Below are 24,363 nucleotides of genomic sequence, written 5' to 3'. Positions count from 1 at the left end.
GATATGAGGTCATAGCTCATCTCGGGGTTGAATGTGACACCGAGCTTGAGAACAGACTGGCTTCATCTCAGACTGTTGCCCGGGAGAGGGAAGGAGTCAACAGCTCGGAAACAGGGTTTGGAGCAGGGATGGAAAGTAACAGCTTCAGTTCTAAGTGGCCTGGTTTGCCTGCTCGGCTGCATACCTGTCCATGGAGTGCCGCGCACGTCATTGTTACTGTCACTCACATGGGCCTGACTTATCACCACTCCATCTCGCCGCTTCCCTTCTGAATCCCCTGGCTTGCCACATCCGCCCTCTTCTTGCTTCCCTGCATTCTCCACTTTCCTCTCAAGGCCTCTTGCTGCTTCCCTCCCGAGCCCCCTCGCCTCTCCCCCCACCTCTCCCCTTCCCTCCCAAGCCCCCGAGCCCCTTCCCTCCTGAGCCCCCTCGCATGTGGTAGATATTGAAAATTTGGTAAGTTATCAAGAGAGTTGGTAATTTCAAGCATTAAAGAAAGTGTAAAAAAATTTTGATTTCAGGCATCAAAGGAACAGATATAAGTAACGTTCTATAAAAGCATTGAAAATTTTGCAATGTTTACTTTTTATTTGATTTCATATGAGACTAACGCCTTTAGCAGTGCATTTTGTTAATTATTGCTTGCTTTGACGTTCTTTCTTCCATGCCTATGGTAACATTTTAAAAATAAATGCTAAAAATATATGTTACATATAGGTTTTTTGTTCCTGCTCGTGGCGCATATCCGCACATTGCCTTAATATTGGTGCACAAGACAAAATTCATTCCACACATAGATGGAAACCATCCGAGGGATGTTTGCTTCAGTCTTCCTAACATTTAATTAGAGGAAGTTTCTGCTCCTCCAGTCCTGGATGCCGGATGAGCATTCTGATAACTTAGCACCAATGGAGAATTGAGAGCTGTGTTGGTGAGGTAGAGCCGGGTGTCCCAAGTGTACATGTGCCTCCAGGCAGCACCTAGATAACAAATAGGAGGGCGCTAAGGATAGATCCTTGGGGGGGGCACCAGAGGTAACAGTGTGGTAGCAGGATGAGAAACCATTGCAGGTCAATCTCTGCCGAGTATTAGATCGACAAGAATGGAATCCCATGAGTGCAGTCCCACTCAGCTGGACAACAGCGGAGAGGTGTTGGAGGAGAATGGGCGTGGTCAATCGTGAGAAAGGCTGTAGATAGGACGAGGAAGGATTGGTTACCTTTGTCCGTCACGTAGGATGTCATTGGTGACTTTAGTAAGAGCTGTTTTGGTACTGTGGTAGGGGCGGAAACCTGATTGGAGGGATTCGAACATGGAGCCCCAGGGAAGGTGGAATTGGATTTGGGAGGAGATAATTTGTTCTAGGACTTGGCAGAGGAAAGGGAGGCTGGTGACTGGATGGTATTTTGCAAGAATGGTGAGGTCTAGGGTTGGTTTAATCAGGAGAGGTGCAATGATGCAGATTTAAAGGAGAAAGGGACCTCCTCGTTGTTGATGGTGGGGGATTCAGTGACAGCAATGGCATTGAATGTCATGGGGAGATGGTCAGATTTTCACTTGTTGGAGATGGTCATTGCTGGCACTTGTGTGGCACAAATTTTGACCAGTTCTTACTGCACACAAACTTCGACTGCTTCAGTATCTGAAGATAGTATTGAACACTGTGCAATCATCTGTGAACATTCCCACTTCTAACCTTATGTTGGAAGGAAGGTCATTGATGAAGCAACCGAAAATGGTTGGGCCTAGGACACTACCCAGAGGAACTCTTGCAGTGATGTCCTGGAACTGAGATGATTGACCTCCAACAACCACAACCATCTTCCTTTGTGCTAGGTATGACTGCAACCAGCGGAGAGTTTTCCCTCTGAGTCCCATTGACTAAGGTTTTGTTCGGGCTCCATGATGGTCACACTCGGTCAAGTGCTATATTGTACTGTTACCTGATTCAAGAGCACCCCTTTCCTGTTGTTCTGGGTTTATGAATGGTGATAATTTTCCATAGGAATGAGAGAGATTAGAATTGGATCTGCTTCCACCATCCTTTCAGGCAGGACATTGCAGATCACCACAAATGAACTGATTTGGGAGGAGTGGAGGGAGGGTGTGAAATTGAGAATTTCTGTGCTTGTTCAATCTGTCTGTTTCATTGCAGATTGAGGAGGGAAGCAAAGCAGCGGCGATGGGCAAGCTTCAAGTCGGGGATGAGATGGTCAGCATCAACGATGTGATCCTCACCGGCTACAGGCAAGAGGCAATCTGCCTTGTGAAAGGTTCGCACAGGACTCTGAAGATGGTGGTGAGAAGGTGAGGCACAAAACAAACCCCAGGGGCATAATTGCTCAAACCTGGGCCACTCATCTTGAAGGAAGACCTCTGTCGTTGGTGCAGAGGTAGCAGATCAGTTTAAAAGCAGGACCTACCGGAATACATGCAGTAGGCCAAGCAGCAACTGTTGAAGGAGGGAGGATGGGTTCAAAACAACTTAGGAGTTTGCGGGCTTCTTCTTGGTTCTCGAATTTGTTCTTGAATTTGGTTGGTTGAAGTCTTGTCACAATTGTGAGGAATGAATTTCGTTGGCAAATTTAAGAAGTATAATTTCCTGGACATCTTTTGTCAGCTGATTTCCTTCCTGTGAGATACAGACAACAAGGAAAACCTTTATTTATAATAATGCCATTATTCATAATGATACAGCGCACGTGGATAGACAGGAGATTCTGGGATCGTTCTCCTTAGATCAGAGATTTAATTGAAGTGTTCAAAATCATGAAGGATTTTGATAGAGTAAATAAAGATGAACTGCTCCCACTGGCAGGAGGCATGGTAACCAGAGGATGAGGATTTGAGTTGACTGGTAAAAGAACCAGAGAGGAGATGAGGAGAATTTTTTCTTATTACACAGTGAATTGTGACAATGTGGAATGCAGTGTCTGAAAGGCTGGTGGAAGCAGATTCAATAAGAATTGGGTTTATACATGAAAAGGAAAATGTGCAGGGCTATGGGGAAAGAGCAGGAAAGTGAGGCTATTTGGTGGGCTCTGATGGAATGGCACAAACACAATGATGCATGGCTTCCCTCTGCATTGTAAGATTCTGTGAAATACAGTTGGCTTTTGTGAAATTAACTGTCTGAACACGATGGCCCAGATTGTGTGGTCAGCAGCGAATGAACAGTGCTGGCCACTTTTCCCTCTTCCACTTGCCCATAGACTTTGGGTTTATTTTCTGGGACTTGCAGTGATTGGAAATTCAAACAGTGTGGTACTCAATACAAGGATCTTGGAATCTGCGTGAGCAGAGCAAGGAATTGCTTTTCTCCTCCACCACTCAGATTGAAAAATTCTTACTGAGCCATGCAGAGCCTAAACCAGAAAAAGCAAGTTAAAATATTTAATTCGGCGTCAAATCAGGTGCAGAAACCAAAATAAGGAGACGAAAAGGAAGATCAGATTATAGAGAGATGGAAGGGATACAGAAAGAAAAAGGGAATATTATTTACATTTTTCAATTTTTAAAAATGCCCAAAAATAATTAAAATCCGAAGGAATAAGAGTCCACACTTGTAAAATTTAAGTTTCAGTGCTAGGTTTGCAATTAAGTCTTAACCCACTGTTAACTACTTATGCTAGAATGGGCAAGCCCTAATTTTTTGGTGAGTTTATGGGTATTTACTGGTTAAGTACCACAACTTCACACCCTTCATATGTTTCAATGCCGAGTCTCTCGGCGAGGTGCTGTTATAGTGCAACTTCTGGAGGAGCCGGGCATCCTGCGCATTTAACTGTGCATGTCTCAACACAGGTAGTTGCTGACTGATGTACTCTTTAAGAACCATAAACATGTAAAATCTGGTTCACTGGCCCAGAATTAACTGCTAACAATGCTCACTGTTCTTATGCATAAATTGGACACCAACGTCTAGTGAGCATGTGCGTAGTTAAACATGAAAATCCAGATGTTGCTGTCCGAGATGCGCTGTCCCTTTAGAAGCTGTATGAAAGCAGCATCTCGCTGCCTGGATCCCCCATCGAAATGTATGAAACAGCATGAAATTTCTTTACTGCCATTCTAGACACAGGATAACCTTGCCACAGAAAGTTAGGGCTTGTCCATTCCTGTGTAAGTAACCCTTTTACAGTGTGATCAGATTTAATTACTGCCAATTAGAGATGGGCAATAAATGCTGGCCTTGCCAGTGGCACCCACATCCCAAGAAAGAACAAAGAAAATAACGCCTCTGACATTGAAAATTAGCTATTGCAAATATGGTGTTTCATTCCTTTAAATTTTCATTATTGTTGGGGTTTTAAAAAATACATTGCATACATTTATTTTTACCTTCACTTTCCATCCCCCTTAGTCTCACATTCCTTTCCATCTCTTTATTTAACTTTCTGTACATAATTTCACATTGAATTCATATCTAATGACCACTTTGTCGTTCAGAAGCTTTGTGCTTCATAAATGATGCTGGAGTCTGGTTAAGGAGATACATAGTTATTTGCTCTGTTTACACAGATCCCATATCTTCCACACTTTTAACATTGGACAAAACCCAGAAAATACAGGCACAATTGAAAAGAAAATCTGCCAGTCTGTAAACCAGGGGCTGATTTGCTATCAACTGTTTTTAGCCAGGTGATAATGTTTAAAATTCCCCCCTAGATTCCTGTATTTGTCTTCATTGTGCCTTGTATCTACTGCCTTTCACACAATGAAATTGGTTCCCTCTAAGTGGGTCTAACTCTCATATGTTACATGGATGATTCATCTCTACCATCTCAAATTCATGCAATATGGATTTCTGAATGCATTAAACATAAATTCAATCAGAGTATGGAAGATTTGAAATTCTTTTGGATGAGATAGTAAACAGAGGTCTCATAAACCCCTCTGAGGTGGATATTAAAACTTCCAAGACACTATTTTGAAGAAGAACAGGCGAGTTATCATCAGCGAGTATTTATTCCTCAATCAATATCAGCAACAACACTGGCATCTGCCTAGCAATGTGGAAAATTGCCCAGGTATGTCCTGTGCACAAAAAGCAGGACAAATCCTACCTGGCCAATTACCGCCTCATCAGTCTACTCTTGATCATCAGTAAATGGAAGGGGTCATCAACAGTGCTATCAAGCAGCACTTGTTTAGCAATAACCTGCTCACTGACACTCAGTTTGGTTCTCCGCCAGGGTCACTCAGCTCCTAACCTCATTACAGCTTTGGTTCAAACATGGACAAAAGAGCTGAACTTCTGAGGTGAGGTGAGAGTGACCACCCTTGACATCAAGGCAGCATTTGACCGAGTATGGCATCAAGGAGCCCTTGCAAAACTGGAGTCAATGGGAACCGGGGAGAAAACTCTTCACTGGGTAGAGTCATACCTAGCACAAAGGAAGATGGTTGAGGTTGTTGGAAGTCAATCATGTCAGTTCCAGAACACCACTACAGGAGTTCCTCAGGGTAGTGTCCTCGGCCCAACCAACTTCAGTTACTTCATCAAAGATCTTCCTTCCATCATAAGGTCAGAAGTGGGGATATTCGCTGATGATTGCACAATGTTCAGCACCATTCGCAACTCCTCAGATACTGAAGCAGTCCATGTCCAAATGCAGCAAGACCTGGACAATATCCAGGCTTGGGCTGACAAGTGGCAAGTAACATTCACACCACACAAGTGCCAGGCAATGACCATCTCCAACAAGAGAGAATCCAACCATCACCCCTTGACGTTCAATGGCATTACCATCACTGAAACCCCCACTATCAACATCCTGGGGTTACCATTGACCAGAAACTGAATTGGTCTAGCCATATAATTATTGTGGCTACAAGAGCAGGTCAGAGGCTAGGAATCCTGTGCTGAGTACCTCACCTCCTGATTCCCCAAAGCCTGTCCACCATCTACATAGCACAAGTCAGGAGTGTGATGGAATACTCTCCATTTGCCTAGCTGAGTGCAGATCCAACAACACTCAAGAAGCTTGACATCATCTAGGACAAAGCAGCCCATTTGATTGGCATCCCTTTCACAAACATTCACTCCCGCCACCACCAATGCACAATAGCAGCAGTAGGTATCATCTACAAGATGCACTGCAAGAACTCACCAAGGCTCCTTAGACAGCACCTTCCAAACCCATGACCACTACCATCTAGAAGGACAAGGGCAGCAGACACCTGGGAACACCACCAACTGGAAGTTCCCCTCCAAGCCACTCACCATCCTGACTTGGAAATATATCGCCGTTCCTTCACTGTCGCTGGGTCAAAATCCTGGAATTCTCTCCCTAACAGCACTGAGGGTGTACCTACACCACATGGACTGCAGCGGTTCAAGGAGGCAGCTCACCAGCACCTTCTCAAGGGCCATTAGGGATGGGCAATAAATAAAAGCAAAATACTGCAGATGCTGGAAATCTGAAACAGAAACAGAAAATTCTGGAAAAAACTCAGCAGGTCTGACGGCATCTGTGGAGAGAGAAACAGAGTTAACGTTTCGAGTCTGTATGACCCTCCAGAGCAAATGCTGGCTTTGCTAGTGACACCCACATCCCATAAATTAATTTAAAAAATCACTAAATAGCAGATAAATTGAGCACTGTGTCATTGCTGTTTGTGGGAACCTGCTGTTCACAAATTGGCTGCTACATTTCCTACAGTACAACAGTGGGCATTCTTCAAAAGCACATCATTGACTGAAAAGCACCCTGAGACGTCCTGGGGTGGTGGAAGGTGCTTTTTTACGACAAAGTCTTCTTTTCCCCTTTCCCATATTTGGGAACATTTTTGAGCCTTGAAAGACTGAGACTTGATTATTGCCATTCTTTGCAAGCTCATGAGCAGCTGATTGTGGCAGCAATTTGGTAATTTACTCATCTTTTAGTGAAGACCCACTGAGTGACTGTGAGGTGAGAGTAAGATTGCTGGCCTGTTGTATGTCAAGAAAATGTGCGTCTTTGTACAATCACCTGTAATTAGAGATGGAATTTTAGATGTAGGTGAAACTGTTATTTGAAAAACCCATAACAGGTGATCTATGATTGAAGATGATCTCCTCTGCAGAAGAAACAAGAGTGGGCAAATCAGCCCCTTGATCCATGCAAATCGATGGTGGCTGACCTGTACCTCAGCTCATTTTCCCAGCCTTTGTTTCATATCCCTTGATACCCTTACCTAACAAAAATCTATCAATCTCGTCTTGAAATTGGACCCCCAACATCCACAGACTTTTGGGAGGTGAGATTCAGATTTCCACTGCTCTTTGTGTGAGAGAGTCCTTCTGGATTTCACTCGTAAACTGCCTCCTTCTGTTCGGGATTTTCCCACCAGAGGAGAGGAGACATTTTCTCTGCATCAACCCTATTGTTCCTTCTATTGTTTTAAAGAACTTGATTAGATCACCACTTGATCTTCTAAATTCAATGGAATGAAGCTCATGTATAAGTAACATACCCTCTGAGCTCTGTTATCATTCAGCAGTGAGCCTTAATGAGGTGTGAACGACTGGCTGAATGCCTCCTGCTTTTCCAAGTAGCCGCCACATTTAACACGCTAAAGCTAACAATAACGGTAATGGAAATTGGTTTTGCACTATTTGCCCAATTTTAAACTTGGGCAATCTAAGTGATTTGGACGGTAGTGAAGCTCTTGGGACATCTTCAGTATGAGAGAAGCTCTGTGTAGATTCAAGTTCTTTCTCTCTTTAACATCTCAAACCTCATGCTCATTTTAGATGTAGCAGTGTCAGCTCTGGCTCAGTGGTAACACTATAGTCTCTGGAGCATGTTGCAAGAACTGAGAATTTTGTTCTATTGACCTCTTTGCTGCCCTCTGTGTTGGGGAGGTGTAAATAAAGTTAGTTCAATAATGGTTGCCAGCTGTGAATCCCATGTTAATTTTTTCTCAGTGCAACACACAACTGTCTTGTATTTAGAAAGTCATGGGTTCAAGCCCCACAGCAAAGACTTTGACACATGGCCTAGGTTGATATTAGAGCGCAGTGCTGAGGGACTGCTGCATTATCTGAGGTGCCAGCTTTCAGATGAGACCTTAAACCGGAACTCCGTCTCTCCTGTCATGGATAATACTATTTCAGAGAAAAGCAAGTGAGTTCTCCTGATTTGAAGGGCAATATTTATTGCTCCACCAACATCACTAAGACAAGTTATCTGGTTATTATTACATTGCCGTTTGTGGGAGTTTGCTGTGTGCAAATTGGCTGCAGCATTTCCGACATTACAACAGTGACTGCACTTCAGAAGTATTTCATTGGCTGTAAAGCACTTTGGATTATCCTTCAGTCATGAAAGGCGCTATATAAATGCATGTCTTTCTATCTGATGAGGCAGAGAGATTGCTGAGCATATGCTTCAGTTTGTGGCTCAGTAGTAAACCCATTCTTTGGAGCAGTAGTATTCAGGTTCACTGTTCGTAACACAAGCCTGAAGTGTTAAGGGTATTGGTTTCATGTCTTTTCTTCCAGCTGAGTACAATGTGAAAGATTCAGCTTTGGATTGTCCCTCCTTGTAAATCATTCATGGGCAGTAGGCTCAAGCGCTGTTGTTAATGCAGAATAGACCTTGAATGAAACTCTCAATATTTTATAATTTGTTGGAGAACTTCAGAAAGCTGGGACAGTTCTCAACTTGGGTTTCACATGATGAGTCACTCAGTGGTGCTGTTTGGAAACTGCAATTCAGACCTGTGGCAACTAACTAACGTTAGGTACATGCATCACCTTGACTTGGACAGATGTCGCCATTCCTTCATCATCACTGGATCACAATCCTGGAACTCCCATCCTAAGAGTGCTGTGGGTGCACCTTCCCCACCAGGACTGCAGTGGCTCACGAGCAAGGTACACCACCATCCTCTCAGGGCAGCTAGGGAAGGGCAATAAATGCCAACCTTGCCAATGATGCCCACATCCCGAGAATTACACTTTTATAAAAACTAACGTGAGTCTGTCCATTATTCCTTTAGAGACGCAGAAATTCATTAAATAATACCACCTAAATCCATTTGCTTTGGAGCAGGTGCTTGCCAGGATATTTAAATACCCAGTGATATGACCGTGGTTCTGTGATAGAGATGTTTCTGCTGGATTCCCCCATGTGGCATGTGTTTTACTGAATTGGAGTCTAATCCTTTATGTAGTGAAGGGAGCATTACCAATAATTCATTCTGTGATGCCACTGAAATGTCCCCTCCCAGACGACCTTTGATTCAACATATTTCAAAGAATGAGCTTGGCTACCTGGGTGCCTAACCTTGCTTCGAGGTATGGTCCAGGGAGTGACTCAATGCCTTAAGGAGAGGAAAGAACAAAGAAGGATGTATTTCTCGACCACGTTTTGTGACCTTGGAATGTCTCAAAGTGCTTTACAATCAATGAAGTACTTTTGAAGTGTATTCACTGGTGTAGGAGACATACGAGCTCCCACAAGTAACAATGTGATGATGAACAGATAACTGACTTTATAAAAGCAAAAAACTGCGGATGCTGGAAATCCAAAACAAAAATAAAAATACCTGGAAAAACTCAGCAGGTCTGGCAGCATCTGCGGAGAGGAACACAGTTAACGTTTCAAGTCCAAATGACTCTTCAACAGAACTTAGGAAAAATAGAAAGAGGTGAAATATAAACTGGTTTAAGGGGTGGTGGGACAAGTAGAGCTGGATAGAGGGCCAGTGATAGGTGGAGATAACCAAAAGATGTCATAGACAAAAGGACAAAGAAGTGTTGACAGTGGTGATGTTAGCTAAGAAATGTGCTAATAGGCGACATTAAGGGTATAGAAAGCAGGATGAGCAAGGTACAGATAGCCCTAGTGGGGGTGGGGTGGGGGGAAGGGATCGAAATAGGCTAAAAGGTAGAGCTAAAACAATGGATGGAAGTACATTTTAAAATAATGGAAATAGGTGGGAAAAGAAAAATCTATATAAATTATAGGAAAAAAGGAGGATCAGAAAGGGGGTGGGGATGGAGGACAGAGTTCATGATCTAAAATTGTTGAACTCAATATTCATTCCAGAAGGCTGTAAAGTGCCTTGTAAGAAGATGAGGTGCTGTTCCTCCAGTTTGCATTGAGCTTCACTGGAACATTGCAGCAGGCCAAGGTCGGACATGTGGGCACGAGAGCAGGGTGGAGTGTTGAAATGGCAAGCGACAGGGAGGTCTGGGTAATGCTTGCGGACAGACCGAAGGTGTTCCGCAAAGCGGTCACCCAGTCTGCGTTTGGCCTCTCCAATGTAGAGGAAACCGCATTGGGAGCAACGAATGCAGTAGACTAAGTTGAGGGAAGTGCAAGTGAAATGCTGCTTCACTTGAAAGGAGTGTTTGGGTCCTTGGACGGTGAGGAGAGGGGAAGTAAATGGGCAGGTGTTGCACCTTCTGCGGTTGCATGGGAAGGTGCTGTGGGAGGGGGTTGAGGTGTAGGGGTTGATGGAGAAGCAGATCAGGGTGTCCCGGAAGGTTAGGGTTAGGGTTAGGGAATACGGAATGCCGCCGGTGGGGGTGAAGGGAAGATTTGTTTGGTGGTGGCATCATGCTGGAGTTGGCGGAAATGGCGGAGGATGATCTTTTGAATGTGGAGGCTGTCGGGGTGATAAGTGAGGACAAGGGGGACCCTATCATGTTTCTGGGAGGGAGAGGAAGGTGTGAGGGCGGATGCGTGGGAGATGGGCCGGACACGGTTGAGGGCCCTGTCAACAACCGTGGGTGGAAAACCTCAGTTAAGGAAGAAGGAGGACATGTCAGAGGAACTTTTTTTGAAAGTGGCATCATCAGAACAGATGCGACGGAGGCGAAGGAACTGAGTGAATGGGATTGAGTCCTTACAGGAAGCGGGGTGTGAGGAGCTGTAGTCGAGGTAGCTGTGGGATTCGGTAGTCTTGTAATGGATATTGGTGGACAGTCTATCACCAGAAATTGAGCCAGAGAGGTCACGGAAGGGAAGAGAAGTGTCAGAGATGGACCATGTGAAAATGATGGAGGGGTGGAAATTGGAAGCAAAATTAATAAATTTTTCCAGGTCCCGACGAGAGCATGAAGCCGCACCGAAGTAATCATCGATGTACCGGAGAAAGAGTTGTGGGAGGGGGCCGGAGTAGGACTGGAACAAGGAATGTTCCACATACCCCACAAAGAGACAGGCATAACTGGGGCCCATGCGGGTACCCATAGCCACACCTTTTATTTGGAGGAAGTGAGAGGAGTTTAAGGAGAAATTGTTCAATGAGAGAACAAGTTCAGCCAGACAGAGGAGAATACTGGTGGATGGGGATTGTTGGGGCCTCTGTTCGAGGAAGAAGCGGAGAGCCATCAGACCATCCCGGTGGGGGATGGAGGTGTAGTTGAGGGATTGGACGTCCGTGGTGAAGAGGAGGTGGTTGGGGCCAGGGAACTGGAAATTGTTGATATGATATAGGGTGTCAGAGGAATCACAGATGTAGGTAGGAAGGGACTGGACAAGGGGAGAGAGAAGGGAGTCAAGATAGCAAGAAATGAGTTCCGTGGGGCAGGAACAGGCTGACACGATCGGTCTGCTGGGACAGTCCTGTTTGGGGATTTTGGGTAGGAGGTAGAAGCGGGCCGTCCGAGGTTGGGCGACTATCAGGTTGGAAGCTGTGGAAGGAAGATCTCCAGAGGAGATGAGGTCAGTAACAGTCCTGGAAACAATGGCTTGATGTTCAGTGGTGGGGTCACGGTCCAGGGGGAGGTAGGAGGAAGTGTCTGCGAGTTGACGCTCAGCCTCTGCGAGGTAGAGGTCAGTGCGCCAGACAACAACAGCACCACCCTTGTCAGCAGGTTTGATGACAATATCAGGGTTGGATATGAGAGAACGGAGTGCAGCAAGTTCAGAGAGAGACAGGTTAGAGTGGGTGAGAGGAGCAGAGAAATTGAGATGACTGATGTGATTTTATATGTTGGGTGAGGGATACATACTGACGAACACCATGGAAAACCCCCCTGTTCTTTGAAATAGTACATGGGATCTTTCATGCCCACCTGAGAGGGCAGGTGTGACCTCTGTTTAACATCTCATCCAATAGACTGACATTGTAGCACTCCCTTGGTACTGCAAGCTGACGTAACCTTAAAATTAGAGCTAGGCTGGTCAGGGGTGATGACGGGAAAGATTTCTTCATACAGAGGGTAGTGAAAATCGAGCCTGCTGAAACCCCAGGTTGAACCAGGGACCTTTTTAGATCTTCAGTCTAACACTCTCACAACCAAGCTACTTCAGCATCATGAGTCTCTCTCGCCAAAGCCAGTGTAGCCTTTGGCAGGCTTCAAACATAGTCTGGGAATCAAGAGGAGTAAGTCTGCCGACCAAACTGAAGGTGCACAGAGCAGTAGTTCCTGCCCATCCTGCTCTACGCGTTTGAGACTTAGACTGTGTACCAGCATCTTACCAAGAAGCTCAACCACTTTTACTTGAGCTGCCTTTGGAAGTTCCTGTAGATCAGATGGTGGGACTTTGATATCAACTTGGAGTTCTGGGAGAATCGCTGCACCTGGCACAGCCAAATAAAAAACTGTGTGGCCTCCTTCAAAAGCAAGCTGATAGAAGAGGCGGAGAGAAAACGCAAGGAGAGGAAATCGCGCGCCAGCAACTCGATCGTCCACAGTGCCCTGTCCTTATTATAGCAGAACCTTCCGGGTGCAGATCAGCCTTAGCAGTTACCTACCTACCCACCGGAACCCTACCAAACACCCCAGATGGTGAATATGGTCATCTTCGCCTCGGAGGACGAGCAGGAGAGTGAACATCTGGAATTTTCTCCCTCAAAAAGTTGTTGTGGGGGGGTGGAAACCGAGTTTGATTTTTGGTAGATAAGGGCATGAAGGTAATGGCAACAAAATGGAACCACCACTGATCTGGAAGGGTGGGGGAGAGGGGGGGAAGTGGGGCAGAGCAGAGTAGGAGAGCTGGGTGGAGGGGAGTGGTGGGTCAGCAGAGATTGGGGGCTGGCACATTGAACCAGTTGACGAGGATTTGGGGGATTTGACGAGGAGAAGCGATAGAGATCCGAGAGACTGAACACAACCGAAGAATAACTGGATCAATTCATCACAAAATATTGTTATTTATTATTCAAAGTCAACATTTCACTAAAAGGTAGCTTTAGTTCAATTAGTTCAATAAACTTATTTACTGATTCAGCCACTGATTTATCGGTTGCCAGTTTTAACATCGATGCCTTTAAGCGGTGGGGAGTTCACTTCATTTTCTGGTGTTTCTCCTCTATCCCTGCACCATAGTTTCAATCTTGTTTGTGTTTCTTAAAAAAAAATTAAATGCCATATTAAAGAAATGCTGTCACCCAAAGCCTGGATATCTCTCTATACCTGCAGGATGTGTAACTGGGCTCTGTCTCACCACCTAGTGGATAGAACTTGCATTTTATATTATGTTGGTCGAATGTCGATCATCTACCTCTGTCTAGAGCTCTGCCTGTGAGAATGTAGAAATGTATGAATGAATATTTGAGATTGAACTGTATTAACCTCATCGTATGGTCATATTGTAAACAGGGAGTAATCATTTTCAGTGGAATACGCAGAACAGACTCTAAACCTGGCCCTCAGCTACTGCACTCTGCCCCCCCGGGCCCACCTGTGCCCCACTCTGCCCCTCAGGCCTGTCTGTGCCCCACTCTGCCCCCCCGGGCCTGTCTGTGCCCCACTCTGCCCCCTGGGCCCACCTGTGCCCCACTCTGCCCCCCGGGCCCACCTGTGCCCCACTCTGCCCCCCGGGCCCACCTGTGCCCCACTCTGCCCCCCAGGCCCACCTGTGCCCCACTCTGCCCCCCAGGCCTGTCTGTGCCCCACTCTGCCCCCCCGGGCCTGTCTGTGTCCCACTCTGCCCCCTGGGCCCACCTGTGCCCCACTCTGCCCCCCGGGCCCACCTGTGCCCCACTCTGCCCCCCAGGCCCACCTGTGCCCCACTCTGCCCCCCAGGCCTGTCTGTGCCCCACTCTGCCCCCCCGGGCCTGTCTGTGTCCCACTCTGCCCCCCCGGGCCCACCTGTGCCCCACTCTGCCCCCTCGGGCCTGTCTGTGCCCCACTCTGCCCCCCCGGGCCTGTCTGTGCCCCACTCTGCCCCCCCGGGCCTGTCTGTGCCCCACTCTGCCCCCTGGGCCCACCTGTGCCCCACTCTGCCCCCCAGGCCCACCTGTGCCCCACTCTGCCCCCCGGGCCTGTCTGTGCCCCACTCTGCCCCCCGGGCCCACCTGTGCCCCACTCTGCCCCCCAGGCCTGTCTGTGCCCCACTCTGCCCCCCGGGCCTGTCTGTGCCCCACTCTGCCCCCCGGGCCCACCTGTGCCCCACTCTGCCCCCTGGGCCTGTCTGTGCCCCACTCTGCCCCTCAGGCCTGTCTGTGCCCCACTCTGCCCCCCAGGCCTGTCTGTGCCCCACTCTGCCCCCCAGGCCTGTCTGTGCCCCACCCTGCCCCCCGGGCAGTCTTGTGTCTGGGGTACCTGAGTGTATATGTTATGCCTCTTGAGTCAGAATTTTGTGGGTTCGAGACCCACTCAGGAAACTTGCACATATAATCCAGGTGACACTCCAAAGCTGTACTGAGGGAGTGCTGCACTGCTGGAGGTGCTGCCTTGTAGATGGGAGGTTAAAATGGATCTCTTTGTGCCCCCTCTGGTGGATGTAAAGGATTCCATGGCACTATTTAAAAAACCAGCAGGGACATTCTCCCCCGTGTTCTGGCCAATATTTATTCTTCAACCAATATTACTAAAATAATAGTTTATCTGGCCGTTGTCACATTGCGGCTTGTGGGACCTTGTGTGCGTATTGACTGTAAACACTTTGGGATGTCTTGAAATTCTAGAGAAGGGGATGGTAAAGGCCAAATCCTGAGCTTTCTGTTCCTGTGGGTAGGTCAGGCATAGTGTCTCATGACCTTCACTCAGGTGAATGAACTGGGGATTTGTGCTCGAATACTTGACATTCCTTTGCAGCACAGGACAGAACAAAGTGAATTCAAGGTTGTAATAACCAGTCCAGAGTTTGAAAGAAGTTCTCTCATTAACAGTCTGGCAGTGAGGCAGTCTGGGGAAATCAGTCTCCAGGCACACTGAGCTTTGAGAGGCCAGGACATTGTTTCTATTGATCCAACTTTTGAATGGGGGGAGTTAGTTCTATCTAGACTGTGTCATATCCACTTACCGTGGTGCCCATGGCTGGGTCATCGGCAGTCAATGGTGAAAGCGTTTCTCTGTGTGTTTGTATCCTGACTTGCGCTAACACCCGTTCACCTGTTACCCCCATATTCCCAGTCCGGCAATGCTGTGATTTTAAAATTCTCATAGGGTTCTCATTCCTGCATGGCCTTAACCCCCCCTTGCCTCTGTAACTTCCTCCAGCCCTACAACGCTGTAAGATCTTTGCATTCCTGAAGTTCCGGAGTCTTGCACATCCCCAGTTTTCATCGCTGCACCAATACTGGGCACGTGTTCAGTTGTTTAAACTCTGGAATTCACTTTCTAAACCTCTCGCACTCTCTACCCCTGTCTACTCTGCTCCTTTAACTTCCTCCTTTAAACTTACCTCTTTGACCAAGCTTTTGGTTTTCCTGCCCTAATATCGTCATAAGTGGCTCGTGTCAAATTCTGCCTGATTTGCATCCCTGTTAAGTGCACCTGGGGCTGTTTGACACTGTTAAAGGTGCTACATCAGTGCAAATTGGTGGTGTTGGAGTAACTTTGTTGTGATTTGAATAAACATCTCTGGGTTACACTGAGGGACTCTTCATTTAGTGAGAGCAATGACATGAAGCTCTGTCTAAATATGCATCTGTTCTCATTGCTGCATTCCCTGTTCGCCCCCAGGAAAGGTTCTGGAAAACCTTTTAGGTCCTGGATTCAGGAAACTCGGGACGGCAGACTGTTAAAAGGCGTGTTTCTTTTCCTGTGCTAAGTGGTTAGTGCAGCTTTAAGCTAATAGGGATGGTGTGGAACAGTGCTCACGGTGCTGAACTTCAACAGCTTTTCTTTGCCATTGAGGAACGCAGCAAAGGCCAAGCTCCTCAGTACAGGAGGGACACCGAAAGTGAGTTCAATAAGGACATGAACATTGGGCAGTGCCAGAGTTGGAACAGGATTTCTGGCTCTGGATTACCCAGGTTGCAATGTTTTGTATCGTTACTTTACATGAAACGTTTGATATTTGGTGAGTCCCTGCTGCCAGCGGGTCAGCACGGACACTCGCACCGCTGGAGGGTCAGAGGTCAGCACGGACACTCTCACCGCTGGAGGGTCAGAGGTCAGCATGGACACTCGCACCGCTGGAGGGTCAAAGGTCAGCACGGACACTCGCACCGCTGGAGGGTCAGAGGTCAGCACGGACACTCGCACCGCTGGAGGGTCAGGAGTCAGCACGGACACTCGCACTGCTGGAGGGTCAGAGGTCAGCACGGACACTCGCACTGCTGGAGGGTCAGAGGTCAGCACGGACACTCGCACTACTGGAGGGTCAGAGGTCAGCATGGACACTCAAACCGCTGGAGGGTCAGCGCGGACACACACTGCTGGAGGGTCAGAGGTCAGCATGGACACTCAAACCGCTGGAGGGTCAGCGCGGACACACGCTGCTGGAGGGTCAGAAGTCAGTACAGACACGCACAACTGGAGGGTCAGAGGTTAGCACAGACATGCACCACTGGAGGTCAGAGGTCAGCACGGACACACACTAGTCGGTTTGGACATTCACTGACCTCTCGAGCATTGCAACAGGTGTATACTCGTAGATTGAACGTGAGAGCATAATGTACGCTTGCTACTAAGCCATCAACAGAAGCAAACACTCAGTGGTTTGTAATGTGAATTTAATGATAATCCTGTTGGTCAATCATGTCTATATAATGCTGGGGATGAATAATGCAGAGCTAAACTGCCTGTGTTGGCCAAGAGCAGTATCTGGGTAAGTGGGTAATTTGGAAATATTCTTTTTGATTGTTCTAAATATGGTCAAGCAAGCCCCTCATTCTTCTGTTGGGTGCTACTTCATGAGTTTAATGTCTGATGTCTGATGGACATTCACCCACAGAGGCATCACAGTTGGAATTAGTCCTGTCCTCACCCGACAGGCAGCAGTTGCCTCTCGCAGGTCTCAGGCCACTGGTGGCACCTCACTGCCTTAGATAACTAACTTGATACAGGACAGGGATTGAACCTGGGATCCCTGATCAATGTATCTCAACCCCCTGGGTTTCCCCTGTGTTCACTTGTTTGCTTATCTTGAGTGTACTATGGGAAATCTTCAAGACTTCCATCTTGCAGTTCAGGCTGTGTTTATAGGTGAGATGTGTTTTATGTTGCATGATTGAATGGCCAACTGCTCTGCAATGAGCTCTACTGTTCTTCAGCAGTATAGGCGACCCCAAGTATCTGCCCAGGGTTGGCAGAAGATGAACAATGTTATTGCTAATGTTGTGTGACTGAGCAGTGAACGGAGAGTAAGAGATTTGTCCGTCTGCGGCCAAGATGAGGTGATGTTTGAAAGTTGGCCGAGACAAGCTGAAGAATTCTCTCGCTGATGAAGCCTGTAGGCCCGAAGCCTGCCCACAACTTAAAAATGAAGAAAACTTAAACGTGGCCCCAACTCACTAGCCTGCTATTAAATTATGATTTTCTTTACAGTTTTAAATAAAACTCTCCCATCATGAATGACTTGACAGAGTGGAAAGGTTTCAGCAAGGCAACAGATAAACTTTATTACAGAGAGCTTTTCAGATGCTACATGCTCGATCTGGACTCTCGTCAGGAAGCCCCACACCGCCTGGATTGGTCAGAGCCTCCAAGAACACCACGTGACCCCTGATAGCAGGGGAGGCTGTTACTACAGTGTTGGTATTCTCGCCCAGTTTCTTGTCTATGACCAAGGAGGTTTGGTGCAGTGGCCAAGGTAACGTGGCAGAGAGCACCCACCAAGGTTGGAAAAACGTAGATGAAGAATAATTAAGTCAGGTTTTTGTTATCGCCAGACTTTATGTGCTCCTGACCAGCTACCTTCTTCCATCCTCCATAAACTGGAGCTATCCAAAACTCCGCTGCCCGTGTCCTTACTTGCACTAAGTCCTGTCCGCCCATGTGTTCACTGACCTACATTGGCTTCCAATCCACCAACACCTCAATTTTAAAATCTACTTTTTAATAAAATCTAAAATTTAAAATAAATGTTCAAATCCACCCATGTGTCCCCATTCCCTATTGCTTTAACCTACTGATGAAGCCCTATAACCCTCTGAGGATTCTGAATGTCTCCCCTTCTAGCCTCTTGAGCATCCCCCAATTCATTTGCCTCTCTCTCTTGCTCTCTCGTTCTCTCCCGTTCTCTCTCTCTGTACCCCTCCCTCCCTCCCTCCCTCCCTCCCCTATAAGGTGCTCCTTAAAACACACCTCTCTGGGTAAGTTCTTGGTCACCTGTCCTAATGGCTCATTGTCAACTTTTGGTCTTATTATGAAGCACCTTGGAATGCTTTACTAAGTGATGGGTGCTAGATAAATGCAAGTTGTTACTGAGTCTTGGGAGCCCAAGGTAAAGCGTTAAGTCCTTGTTCTCATTAATTTGTGAATATATCAAGTTGCTCGTATAAACAGACCTTATTCTTCTGACTTAGAATATATCCTTTCACAAAGTGATGGGCCCTTTTCACCTTCCAGTTGTACAAAATAAGAAATTACATCTGTTGCCTGGACCTCAAATATCAGATTCCGGGGACTTGGAGCTTGTACGTTTGACCCTTAGTCTGAAATACTTAATGGAAATATCTTGTGTGGAGTATGATTAGCGAACTAGAAAGAATGCAGATTGGAATAGCAGATTAAGGTGCTGGAGGTTTGCTGCATTACCTTGAAAGCCAGGGTAACATTGGAGATTCTTATCTTGGGGCTGTTACCTGTTAGTTTTTTCTCTCGGGAGATTAACTAAATTAAGAAAATTCCATTAAATGACAAGACCACATGTGGCCTGTTTGTTGAGCTGAAGGTTCTAATCTGCCCGAGGGTTTTAGTGACTGGTTTTATTGCTACGTGTATTTGACTGTGGAAAGCATGCAGTCATGACAATGGTGTTTTTCTCCCCTTCCGCTATGGGCTGTATCTGCTTTTGAGCCATATAACAACAACAACAGCATTTATACAGCGTCTTGAACATAGTGAAATGTTCACCAGGTCCTTCACAGCAGTTTTATCAAACACAATTGACACTGAATCAGATGAGAAATTTTTATCCCACCCATTTATGGGGTGTGAGCATCGCTGGCGAGGCAAGGGTTTAATCTCCAACCCGAAGTGCCCTTGAGAAGGTGGTGGTGAGCTGCCTTCTTGAACCGCTGCAGTCCATGTGGTGTAGGTACACCCACAGCGCTGTTAGGAAGGGAGTTCCAGGATTTTGACCCAGTGACAGTGAAGGAACAGCGATATATTTCCAAGTCAGGACAGTGAGTGACTTGGAGGGGAATTTCCTGGTGGTGGTGTTCCCATCTACCTGCTGTCCTTGTCCTTCTAGAAGGTAGAGTCTCAGGTTTGTAAGGTGCTGTTGAAGGAGCTTTGGTGAGATGCTGCAGTGTATTTTGTAGCTGGTGCACTCTGCTGCCACTGTGCATTAGTGGTAGAGGGAGTGAATGTTTAAGGTGGTTGATGGGCGTTGATCAAGCAGGCTGCCTTGTCCTGGATGGTGGTGAACTTCTTGTGTTGTTGGAGCTGCACTCATCCAGGCAAGTGGAGAGTATTCCATCACACTCCTGACTTGTGCCTTGTAGATGATAGCCAGGCTTTGGGGAGTCAGGAGGTGAGTTACTCACCACAGAATTCCCAGACTCTGACCTGCTCTTGTAGCCACAGGATTTATATGGCGGATCCAGTTCAGTTTCTGGTCAATGGTAACACCCAGGATGTTGATAGTGGAGGACTCAGCAATGGCAATGCCATTCAATATTAAGGGGCGATGGTTAAATTCTCTCTTGTTGGAGATGGTCATTGCCTGGCACTTGTGTGGCGCAAATGTTACTTGCCACCTGTCAGCCCAAGCCTGGATATTGTCCAGGTCTTGGGTACAGACTGAAACAGGTGAAGATGGTTGGGCTGAGGACACTACCCTGAGGAACTCCTGCAGTGATGTCCTGGAGCTGAGATGACTGACCTCCAACAACCACAACCATCTTCCTTTGTGCTAGGTATGACTCCAACCAGCGGTGAATTTTTCCCCTGATTCCCATTGACTCCAGTTTTGCTAGGGCTCCCTGATGCCATGCTTAGTCAAATGCTGCCTTGATATCAAGAGCAGTCACTCTCACCTCATCACTACAGTTCAACTCTTCTGTCCATGTTTGAACCAAGGTTAGAGCCAAATGGCCCTGGCAGAACCCAAACTGAGCACTGGTGAGCAGGGTATTGTAGTCTCTGTGCTGCTTGATAGCACTGTCGACAGCACTTTCCATCACTTTACTGATGATCGAGAGTGGAATGATGGGGCGGTAACTGGCCAGTTTGGATTTATCCTCCTTTTTGTGAACAGGACATACCTGGGCAATTTTCCATATTGGGTAGATGCCAGTGTTGTAGCTGTGCTGGAACAGCGTAGCTAGGAGCATGGCAAGTTCTGGAGCACAAGTCTTCCGTACCTTTGCCGGGATGTTGTCAGGACCCACAGCCTTTGCAGTATCCAGTGCCCACATCCCGAGAACAAAGGACATAATATGATGCACATAGTCAGCCACATATTTTACTGAGGTGATGTTGAGTTATACCAGGGAGAGTTCAGAGAAAAGCCACAATCACAGGGCTTTAGAATACCAAGCAATGAGAGCTCACAGAGATCCTGTTTATGTTAGAGCAGTGAATGTGGAGATGTCGCATCTTTAATCTTTGGCTTAAATCACTGAGAAACTGGGGCAGTTGAACAGGTTACAGGCTCACTGGCACATTTATGAGTGTAGGAACGGAGGTAATGTGTACCCATTAATAAGTCTCAAGAAAGATGAGATTTTCAGAAAGTTGTTTTCCCACATCGATGCAGAATTGTGGAATATTGCAGGAATATTTAATGCACGTGAGCTCTTTGGAATATTGGTTTCCTGGATGAATATTGAATATGTGTAAGCTTGTAAGGATACATATAGACATGCAACACTGATCAAAATCTCTGTGCACCCAACCTGTTGTAGAGTGCAGATTGGTGAGGAATCAATCACTTTTCATTCACTGTTGGTGCATCACTGCCCACCCCTAGTTGCCCTTGAGAACAGGGTGGTGACACGCCTTTGGCACAGTCCCTGTGGTGTAGATACATCCACAGTGCTGTTAGGAAGGGAGTTGCAGGATTTTGACACAGCCGCAGTGAAGGAACAGCGATATATTTCCAAGTCAGGATTTTAAAAAGTTATTATTCGTTCGTGGGGTGTGAGCATCGCTGGCTAGGCCAGAACTTATTGCCCATCCTTAATTGCCCCTGTTCAGAGGGCATTTTAAGAGTCAACCACATTGCTGTGGGTCTGGAGTCACGTGTAGGCCAGATTTCCTTACCTAAAGGACATTAGTGAATCAGATGGGTTTTTACGACAATCGGCAGTGGTTTCATGGTCATCATCAGACTTTTAATTCCAGGTTTTTACTGAATTCAAATTTCACCACCTGCCGTGGTGGGATTCGAACCCAGGTCCCCAGAGCATTACCCTGGGTCTCTGGGATACTAGTTAGTGACAATACCAGCTAAGTCTTTGGCTGACTGATTTAAAGAGTATTAGAGTATTTGAGGGCCACAATCTCAAACCCGAGGCTAAGGTCCTGGTTTACTGGGCAGCAATGATCCCCATGCTCCTATGCGCTTCAGAGACTTGCACAGCCTGCAGACACCTCAAAGCACTGGAGCAGTCCCACCAGCGATGCCTTCGCAAGATCCTCCAATCCAGGGGCAAGAAAGACGGTCCAACAACAGAGTCCTCTCCCAAGCCAACATGCCCAGCATCGAGGTGCCAATCACTCAAATCCAGCTCCAACGGACAGGTTATGTTGTTTGTCTGCCTGACACCAGACTTCTGAAGCAATTGCTCTACTCAGAACCCGGGTTGTGGCAGGAGGACAGAGGAAGTGTTTTGGGGATGTCCTCAAAGCATCCCTGAAGAGATCAAACATCTCCTGACTCAAGGGCATTTCTGACTTGTGACTGACCAAAAGAGAGATGGTTCATTCCGGAAGGCACTGAACACTTGGAGAGACTTCGTCAGGAATGTGCAAAAGTGAGGTCAAGACGGCGGAGAGAGTGAACAAACCTGCAGACACTCCATCTACCCGACCCTTCGAGCACCACCTGCCCTGTATGTGGCAGAGCCTGTGGATCGTGCGTTGGACTTGATCGTCTTTGAACCCATCGAACCCAGTGTGGAAACAGCTCCATTGAACCAGTGTGGAAACAGCTCCATCGAACCCAGTGTGGAAGCAGCTCCTCCATGGTCTTTGGGGATTGCCTAAGAACAAGGAGGTGGTGGTGGTTGTGAGCTTTGGAAGGTCAATACCCTGGCTTCAGTCATGTATATAATTGCCAGCTTTGTTTTCACAGGAGCTTGAATTAAGATTGTTCACCGCACTTGAGGCACAGAATCTGTTGAAAGCAATGGGGGCCAGGTGGGCTGAATGGCCTTTCCTCAACCTGCAGAGGTTTCTTGTGCCACTGCTTCCATGCTGCCATCTGCTGGTGAGGCAGCTGTACTTAGACACAACATTGTCAGGGGAAAGAAAATCCGTTGGTGGAACCATTAAGAACAACAGCTCAGGCTCTCCTCGTGGCTCAGTGAAGAGATGCACTGTAGATATGGCACTAAGAAGCAGCCCAGGACTGAAGCTTGCTCTGCACTGAATTAGCTGAGCTTAGCTGGGGCAAGAGTAGAAATTATAACAGGCTGAGGAAGAGAAAAGGCCCTCTGGTTCTGTGGAGACCCTGTGAAAATGTTCATGTTATGGGTGATGGCACTGTTGTACTGTGTGGCACTGTTGTACTGTATGGCACTGTTGTACTGTGTGGCACTGTTGTATTGTGTGGCACTGTTGTACTGTGTGGCACTGTTGTACTGTGTGGCACTGTTGTACTGTGTGGCACTGTTGTACTGTGTGGCACTGTTGTACTGTGTGGCACTGTTGTACTGTGTGGCACTGTTGTACTGTAGCAACTTGTAATATAGGAAGCGGGGCAGCCAATTTACACACAGCTAGATCCCACAACTGTGGTAGTGGCCAGATAATCTGTTTTCAGTGATGTCTGTTGAAAGATATATATTGACCAGGGCACCAGAGAGAACTTCCCTATCACCTTTGTCCTTTTGTTCATGACAGTTTTGTCAATCTCTCCTTTGCCTCCACCTATCACTGGCCTTCTATCCAGCTTCACCTGCTCCACCCCCCTTAAGCAGTATAAATTTCACCACATTTTTACTTCTCTGTAGCTCTGAAGAGTCATATGGACTCAAAATGTTAACTCTGTTTCTCTCTCCACAGATGCTGTCAGACCTGCTGAGTTTTCCCTGCATTTTCTGTTATTGCTTCAGATTTCCAGCATCTGCAGTATTTTGCTTTTGTCCCCTTCCTTTGCTTTGAAATAGTGCGACGGGATCTTTTATTCCCACCTGAGAGGGCAAGCGGGACCTCGGTTTAACACCTTATCCAAAAGATGACCACTCTGACGGAGCGGCACTCCCTCAGCGCTGCACTGGAGTCTCAGCATGGATTTTGTGTTCAGGGTCCTGGTGTGGGTCTTGAACCCACAACTATCTCAGAGGCAAGTGAAAACAAAAACAGAATTACCTGGAAAAACTCAGCAGGTCTGGCAGCATCGGCGGAGAAGAAAAGAGTTGACGTTTCGAGTCCTCATGACCCTTCAGCAGAACCATGAGGACTCGAAACGTTGACACTTTTCTTCTCCGCCGATGCTGCCAGACCTGCTGAGTTTTTCCAGGTAATTCTGTTTTTGTTTTGGATTTCCAGCATCCGCAGTAGTTTTTTGTTTTCATCAGAGGCAAGTGTGACTTAGCCACAGCCAACACTTTAACAGAGGTGGCTGAGGTGTGCAATGTTGTAGAGTGGTTTTTGAACGGCCCGTGGACAACAGCTGAGCAGAGCTCCCCAAGTCGATAGCAGGCACCCAGCAATCCTCCTGCGAGCAGCCAGCTGTAACAGGAGTGGAGATTAAGCAGTGGGCAGAAATGAATAGGCATCAGTGGGAGCCCCAGTGATTTCTCCCATGTGCCTTGTCATGCGGAATAGCATTTAGTCCTTGATTTGTACACTGGTTAGTCTCACGCAAATTAGAAAAGAGGAGCAGCTCACCGGGATTAGTGATTAATGGG

At 47.0% G+C, this 24,363-nt stretch overlaps 1 protein-coding gene across 2 annotated transcripts in view; it reads left to right on the top strand.

The window, feature by feature from the left end:
• Nucleotides 1-24,363, top strand: part of shroom2a (shroom family member 2a) — a 228,617-nt gene that overhangs the window by 110,380 nt on the left and 93,874 nt on the right. For both annotated transcript variants that reach the window (XM_078559422.1, XM_078559421.1), the window contains exon 2: nt 2,156-2,307. In XM_078559422.1, coding sequence (XP_078415548.1) covers nt 2,156-2,307 — 152 coding nt within the window. The remainder of the gene's footprint in view (nt 1-2,155; nt 2,308-24,363) is intronic.

This window comes from Cetorhinus maximus, chromosome 16 (assembly GCF_964194155.1).
Source record: "Cetorhinus maximus chromosome 16, sCetMax3.hap1.1, whole genome shotgun sequence".
In the NCBI taxonomy this organism is placed as follows: Eukaryota; Metazoa; Chordata; class Chondrichthyes; order Lamniformes; family Cetorhinidae; genus Cetorhinus; species Cetorhinus maximus.
Note: the sequence above shows the minus strand (reverse complement) of the source record. Positions and strands in the feature narration are given on the sequence as shown.